Source organism: Alligator sinensis, unplaced genomic scaffold, assembly GCF_000455745.1.
Source record: "Alligator sinensis unplaced genomic scaffold, ASM45574v1 scaffold297_1, whole genome shotgun sequence".
In the NCBI taxonomy this organism is placed as follows: Eukaryota; Metazoa; Chordata; order Crocodylia; family Alligatoridae; genus Alligator; species Alligator sinensis.
In genome coordinates, this window is record NW_005841848.1 from 5,738,855 (window position 1) to 5,746,148 (window position 7,294).

General features: G+C 44.6%; 1 protein-coding gene across 3 annotated transcripts in view; it reads left to right on the forward strand.

Moving 5' to 3' along the window:
* NRCAM (neuronal cell adhesion molecule) overlaps positions 1–7,294 on the forward strand; it is a 153,750-nt gene that overhangs the window by 75,891 nt on the left and 70,565 nt on the right. For all 3 annotated transcript variants that reach the window (XM_025208975.1, XM_025208982.1, XM_025208970.1), the window contains 2 exons: positions 4,926–5,069; positions 6,991–7,102. In XM_025208975.1, coding sequence (XP_025064760.1) covers positions 4,926–5,069; positions 6,991–7,102 — 256 coding nt within the window. The remainder of the gene's footprint in view (positions 1–4,925; positions 5,070–6,990; positions 7,103–7,294) is intronic.

Consider the following 7,294-nt stretch of genomic DNA (forward strand, 5'->3'; position numbering starts at 1 on the left):
TGTCTCCTGTAGGTTAGTTCTACAAATTTTTTCCAGGAATAATTCAACACTGGATTCTAATAATTTACACAAATGTAGGGCTGCATGTCATGTGTCCACTCCTTTTTTGTGGGTCTTAACACTAGTGTAAATGCTCTGTGTTCAAGCCTAGAATTTATTTAAAACTAGAAAGCATTAAAACATTCTTTCTTTACTCATTGGTTTGCTGCTGTTGTTTCCCAGCCCTGTAATTCCCTAGCATATCCAGGCCTATCCTAGCATATCCAGTTAACAAAGGCAGAGTGTGGCGTCTTTAGTGGTCGTGACAGGTACCATACCGTCCTCCCCCCTCAACTCGCCTGCCATGACTTGATGTTATTGGGTGAAAGGAGGGGTTCAGTGATGTTCCTCTTGGAGGGGGACCTGGTGATGGAAGTACTTACAGTTGCTTCGCGATGTTCCTCGGGGCTCCGCCTCCCCTACACCCTGTCAACTTGCCAACTGCTTGAGTGTGGGTCTTGCTGTTCTGCCATTCACTGTAAGCCCCTTTACTAAGGGGTTCGGTGTCAAATTCAGCACCAATCGGTTGCCTGGATGTTAAGGTATCCGGTGCCCCAGACCCTTGTGCCAGAGGGCTGGGCTCGTGTTATCCTCTCTCTCTCTCTCTCTCTCTCTCTCTCTCTCTCTCTCTCTCTCTCTCTCTCTCTCTCTCTCTCTCTCTCTCTCTCTTTCTCTCTTTCTCTCTTTCTCTCTCTCTTTCTCTCTCTCTTTCTCTCTCTCTCTCTCGTGATCTCAGAGACAGAGAGATGCTCCTATAATCTCTGAAACTCAGGCAGCCAGGGACCGATCCTCCCCAGCCTAGTGCAGGGACGCTGCTTCCCCTGCTCCAGGTGCAGGTGCAGCACCTGCAGCAACACTTCTGCCAGCCACCAGAGTCATTGCCTGCCCGACGTGCTCACTGCTGGCCTTCTTCCTCACTCCTCTCCCCCCTGCCGGCTTCTGGCAGGGTTTTTAACTATTCATGCGGCGGAGTCTCCTGCCGCCACCATTGGCCTGGCGCTCCCCTGCCCTGGGAGCAGCTGTTTGAAAAGCCAGCAACACGCCAGCTCACGCAGCTGTGGTGCCGGTTCCTGCTCCAGCCACGCACCTGAAGGCAAGTTCTCCCGGGCATGGGGGGTCTGATTATCCCGCGCTGGGGCTCGGAGTTTCCCCCAGCCCCCAAGGAGCCTGTGGGGGCTTCTCACCACCACACAGAGTATCTCCAACATTATGCAAAAACTTAACCATGATCCATTTCAGTGTTACATTTGCTGTTCACTACACTGGATCGTATGTTTATAACTTTAACCAGGGAAATGGCTGACTATTTATAAAAATGTTCATATTGTTTGCATGTAATTTATGAATGTGATCTTCTGAAAAAAGCAGGAGGTAAAAGAAAAGGATAGTTTTGCTGTTAGTAGTAATGACTGATAATATTTTCCTTTTAAATTTTCAACGCACATCTGTTCATCAAGAGCACTCTGTGAGAGAACTAGAAGAGAGCAGGATATTTCTCAATCTATATCAGAAGCAAAAACTGCTTCTTGTTTTCTTAGTATTAATTCTCTTTATCCCATTCCTGCAATAACAGCAGCAGGATCTATTATATCGTAAGAACACTGCTCATCTATGAACTATCTGTGACATTAGTGTGCAGCGCCACATTTGGGATTACATTTGTGTACCCGCCTCCGTTCGACCAGGAGTTCACGCGCCGCCTTCGCCCGGTCCCAAGATCTCGCGCACCCGGACTTTGCTAGTACGCCCCGGAGTTTACCCCGTCTGGTATCAAGGAGGACCCCAGAACTCGCCTGCTACGTCTTTGATGACGCCTTCAGTGGGGGGGTCTTCTCTTGGGGTATCCCCTGGTGCCAACGTGCTCCTTCGCGGCTGGGGGCTCCGTCCTCCCCGACACCCCGGCCATTCGCCACCTTAGGGTCTTCCTATTCTGGCCTCCCACCCGTCCTTGCCTTGTCCTCTCTCGCCTCAGTCCACTTGGCCGTCAACAGCGGTCTTCAGACCGGGTATGCCCCCCAGTAGGGACGCTGACTTGGTCCCTCCTTCCCTGGGATGCGGCTGGCCTCTCTGCTACTCCAATAGCCCACACCGCGGTTACCCTCGCCGTCGGCTCTGTGGTGCGGGGTGCAGTCGGCCCCTCTCTCGGCGCTGCTGCCGGCCCTCCTGCTGCCTCGGCTGCCCGTGCCGCCCCACCTGCTGCCTCGGCTGCCAGGTTCCCCGCTGGCTGTTCCTCCACTTAAGGAGCTGACTCCTCCCCTCCTTGTGCTGTTCCCAGCTGCTCCACCACACTGCTCGCAGCCATCTTCGCCTCCTCCCTGTGCTGTCCCGCACTCTGCGGGTGGCGGCTGATCCCTCGCTCGCTGGGGCTCCGTGCTCCAGCTCTCTCCTCTCAGCCACCCTGTTGCCTCGGCAGGGCCGCCTTTTGTTTCTCCCGGCAGGCGTGCCCCGCCCCCGCCGCTCAGCCGCAGCCGGATAAACGCCCAGCTGACGCCCCGCACCGGCACAGCCGGTGCGTGGACTCCCTTCGGCTCCTCCGGCCCTGTGGGAGGTAAGCGGACCCCTTTGCCGCCGCGGGGGTCTCCCGGCGCCCCCGCTCCCCTGGGACAATTTGTAAAAGCCAGGATTGAGTTGCACAACAGGTTACATTTACTGTAAAATGTGCCTCATCAAATCAGTTGGAACACTGCAGCTGGAATGAGAGATGTTCATTGTCTAAATCTAGATCAAATATTTGTGTTAATAATTAATAGTCTACTGTTGCAAAATGATAACATAACTGTGTTTTAAAAGAAATGGGCAAGAGGGTATTCACTATCACAATTAAGTAACATGTTTCTGTTACACTGTTAGTATCAATAAACAACTATTACTGAAACATCGTGGATCATAACAGCATCTGAAAATTAAAAATGACTGTCAGAAAAGGTTTCCAGAAACCATGCATGCTGTTTGTGAATGTATGGAGAAACCATTGACCTAGATTCATAGCTATAATCAGTTAAATAAAATATTGGCAGCTAGAGAATAATAAATCTTGCTATCCCATCCTAAAGAAAAGGTCTTTTCTTTTACTGCACGTTTTATGTCATGTTATTGATCAAAGTAAGATGGGCTCTCAGATGAGCAGAAAGAAAAGGCATACACATTGGCATTGATATGAGAAGAAGCAGCCAAGTAATTGCATCCTCTTTCTCTACCGGCATGCTGGGTTTGCCTTCAGCCTGAGGGAGTCTCTAACACAGTATCTTATCATGGCATCAACATTTCTGTTATCACTTTCAACATAAAATAGAACCACACTTAGCAAATTGCATTAAAATAAATGGTTGTGCTCCAAGTCATGTATTACTGAAAATTGCATTTCAGGCAACGATAAAAAATATAAACAAGTCCCCCAGTGATTCCAGAAGCAGTCATATTAACTGCTGGCTATTGCAGTCATAGTAGTACAGTAGAGTCAGTTATCCAAATACCGGTTATTTGGGCTGTTCAGTTATCCAAATGCAGGACCTGCTGCCAACCTGCACAGTATGCAGTATAAGTGAGATCAATGGTGACTGAAGAAAAGAGAATTGTTTTAAAGGCTGAGAAAAAAAAATCGAAATAATCAAACTGAGAAAACATTGATGTATATATAAAGGTTGATGCATCATCTATGTTTGCATGTAACATAACATGTTTTATACAGTATGTAGATGAGTTAATTTTACGTGTTCCATAACCAAGCAATTTGAATATGAATTTTGTTTGCAATTACTTCACATAATTGATTCCCTACTATAATAGAGTGAAGAGTAGTATGAAAATTAGTGCTAGCAGAGATTAATAATAAATTCATAGAAATCAAAGTTGTCCTTGGGTAGGATAATTCTGTAATATGCAGCTATTAAATTTTTGGCTAGTCTAAGGGCACGAGCAGACATACACATCCCCTATATACATAGTTTACATCAATATGGTTAATATTTGATCAGTAGTACTGCTATTGTTACAACTGTCAGGCAGAAGCCAGGGTGAAGATGCACCTTATAGGTTAACTGAATGAAACATGCATAAGTTTTCATGAGCAAGAATTCATTTAATCACATGCTATGAAAGGGTGTGAAAACAGCAGGCTATCAAATAGAGTGATTTGAATACAAATGTCAGGGATTGTGAAAGGGAGGGAGGAGGACAGTAGTGTTAGTAACGTTTTTGTATTTTAATATAGATATTATCTATTTGATCATAAAATATCCCTTTTCACTTGTAGAACATACTGCTTGGACAGCACTACTAACAATTTTTTGAAAGTTGCATTGTTTGATGTCTTATTTTGGGGGGAAGAGTGCCACCTACTGAATAACTACTACAATTTCCATAAGCACTCTGATGGGTTTTTTTGATTGCTTACCAATAATCTGATTTAATATAGTTTAATTTGATGACATTTCTATGTTGGGAAAGCTTTTGAGGCATAGTTTTGTTTAATGTCAGAATTTTTGGAAAGCATGAATCTTTTAAGCTGTAGAATATTCTAATATTCATAATCAATTTCAATTAACTTCCTTTTGGCATTAGGGTGTTTCTTTATCCCCCGCATTGGGTACCTTCTGCTACATCTGTGTTTGCCTGAAAGCTATATTCAGCTCATCCCTGTGTTTCTAGATGTTTTTTGACATCTTTCCTCAGGTAATTGCATACAAAATAGGTCATAGGCTTTAATCATAAAGGAACAGTGGGCTCTATGCATCTTGCACTAAATATGGACAAAATTTGGGTATCTTCTAAATCAATAATGATTAAATGCTTAACCATTGAAAGAAATCTGTGAAAATAAACTAAAAACACTTCATTTTTTCACAATATTTCATTCAGAAACATTCTTTCTTTTATAACCCTACTAGTTGCCCCGGTAGATCCTAGTAGAAAAGTGGATGGTGATACCATTATTTTCTCTGATGTGCAAGAAAGATCAAGTGCTGTCTATCAGTGCAACGCTTCCAATGAATATGGCTACTTGCTGGCCAACGCATTTGTGAATGTTCTGGGTAAGAATCAGTCTTTCACACTACATGCTCTTTTCTCCTTTGTAATACTGCCACCCAAGTTAGAGTCCTCCAGCATTCCTGGATGCAGAATTCCCATCCCCACCCTCCTGTTCTGTGTGGACAAACTTTCTACCCCCTGAGCTCTACTGCCTAGGGGCAGTTCTGACACCAAGCCAACTCCCCTTCCCACCAGTGGTGGTGTGACCTTCCCACCCCCAGGATTGCATCCCTGTGCAAACAGCCTGTAGAGCACATACTAACTAGCCATGTTGCAGGGCATAGACATGTCCAGGAGTGGGGTTTAGAGAGTGTGGTGGGGGGAGGGGGGCGGAGGGAACAAGGTAGGACACTAGATTGGGTACCCATGAGCGGTGGCTTCTTTCCCAGGGTAGGGGTAGTAGCTCCCCCAAAAGCACCTTCCTTCACCACTCCCACTTCCCAACCACCCTGGGAAGCATGACCAGCACCCCCACATCCCAATCCTAAATCCCAATTTATTAAAACATGAGATCTTTAATTTACTTCCTTTTTATTTCTTTTTAAATTCCTTTTTACTTCTTTTTATTTTATCCTTCAGTGGGTTACTTCCTTCATTTTACCACCCTTCCCTCACTCCCATTTCCTTTCCACCACCCATTTCATTCCCCACACCTATCTAATTAACTTTCCACCTCCCAGCTTCATGTATCTGCACCCCCCTTCCTACCCCTCCAACCCCTCCATCTTTCACATACCCCACCTAAAGCAGGGATAGAAGCCTGCCTTGGCTCACCAGCCCTGTAGTAGCAACCCACAGCTGTACCTCCTAGTCCGGTTCCTACTCACAAGATCTTTAGTGGCAAGACACAGCTATGCAGGTGGAAGACAGAGAAGGTTTTTAGCCCTAAGGTGTGACTGCTCCAAACTTGAGCTAGCACTAACACCAGTCAATATTTGAGCAGCTCAAAGTGCAATTTCTAATAAGGTCGTAACTGTTCCTGAGCTCTATCCTATCCTCTCCATTGGAGCATCCATGGAAGCATCATGCCCCCCTTTTTTCATTATGCAAGTCAAACAAGAATAGCTATGTTGCATAAGTACGAGGAGGTGTAAGTTAAGTTTTATAATTTTGTGCCATTTCATTGAATTTTTGGTATTTAGTCACCGGGGGTCTAGCTCATCTATCCAAAAATTGGGTCCTAACAAATGTTCCTTCCCCCTGAAATGTTCACCTAGCATCAGGTAAGTGTTAGAAGTGAGGAGTTCACTCAGGTAAGACCTGTGACACTTTCAAGAACCTCTAAAATTGGTACAGCAGCTGCACTTACATGAGAATCTAGTTTTGCCTGTGGCTGGAATACTTCCCCCTAAGAAATTTTCTCCAGATGAGTAGCATGGGCTCTGATGTTTTTCTTGGAGTTGTACAAAGCTAATAGTAAAATCCCAGGCATAAGAAGTTCATCTTGTAGAGGCTTTCCATGCGTAACAAGCTGAATCAGTTACACTAGGCTGAGTATCAGGGTTCCTGATGAAAAAACCCTGCTTGATTCTAACAGGAACCACACAGGAAAAAAAGTACTTCACCTCAAAATTCTGCCCTGGTCCTGATCTTGCTGACTTATTTGCACCCAAAGGTTCCCAAGAAGGTTAGGGCTTCCTCAGAACCATGTAGTCAAATTCTCAATCGTCCTTCTTTTTTCTCCAAGTATTTTGTGACTTAATCCTCCAACCATTGCCACATGTTCTGTTGTTTGTTCACTGTAAAGGAGCGGGGGAGAGATTTTCCCCAAAGTAGAGCCTGTACTGGCAGCAGAAGATATTTAGAGCTAGGTAGAGCATTCATATCACCTCAGAGAAAAGATGTAAATATGTAATTCCACAGGCTGTTCTTGATTTCCTTAATCAAGCATGCCAGGCATTTTTTGTTGTCTTGTATTTTTAGCGGAGTCACCAAGAATCCTGACGCTTCCTAATACACTGTATCAAGTCATTGCAAACCATCCTGCATTGCTAGATTGCTCTTATTTTGGTTCACCTAAGCCTGAAATTAAATGGTAAGTTTTAGCCTTTGTGTGTAAAACACTTAAACACAGATTTTGTTACTATGAATTTTCACTTTGCAAAATAAAATAAGGCTCTCTTTATAACATAAATGGTTACACTATTCAACCTCTTATGACTACATTGTAATGTGTTTTTTAACTTAACACTTAAGTAAATACCTGTAGATTCCAATTTATGTTTCC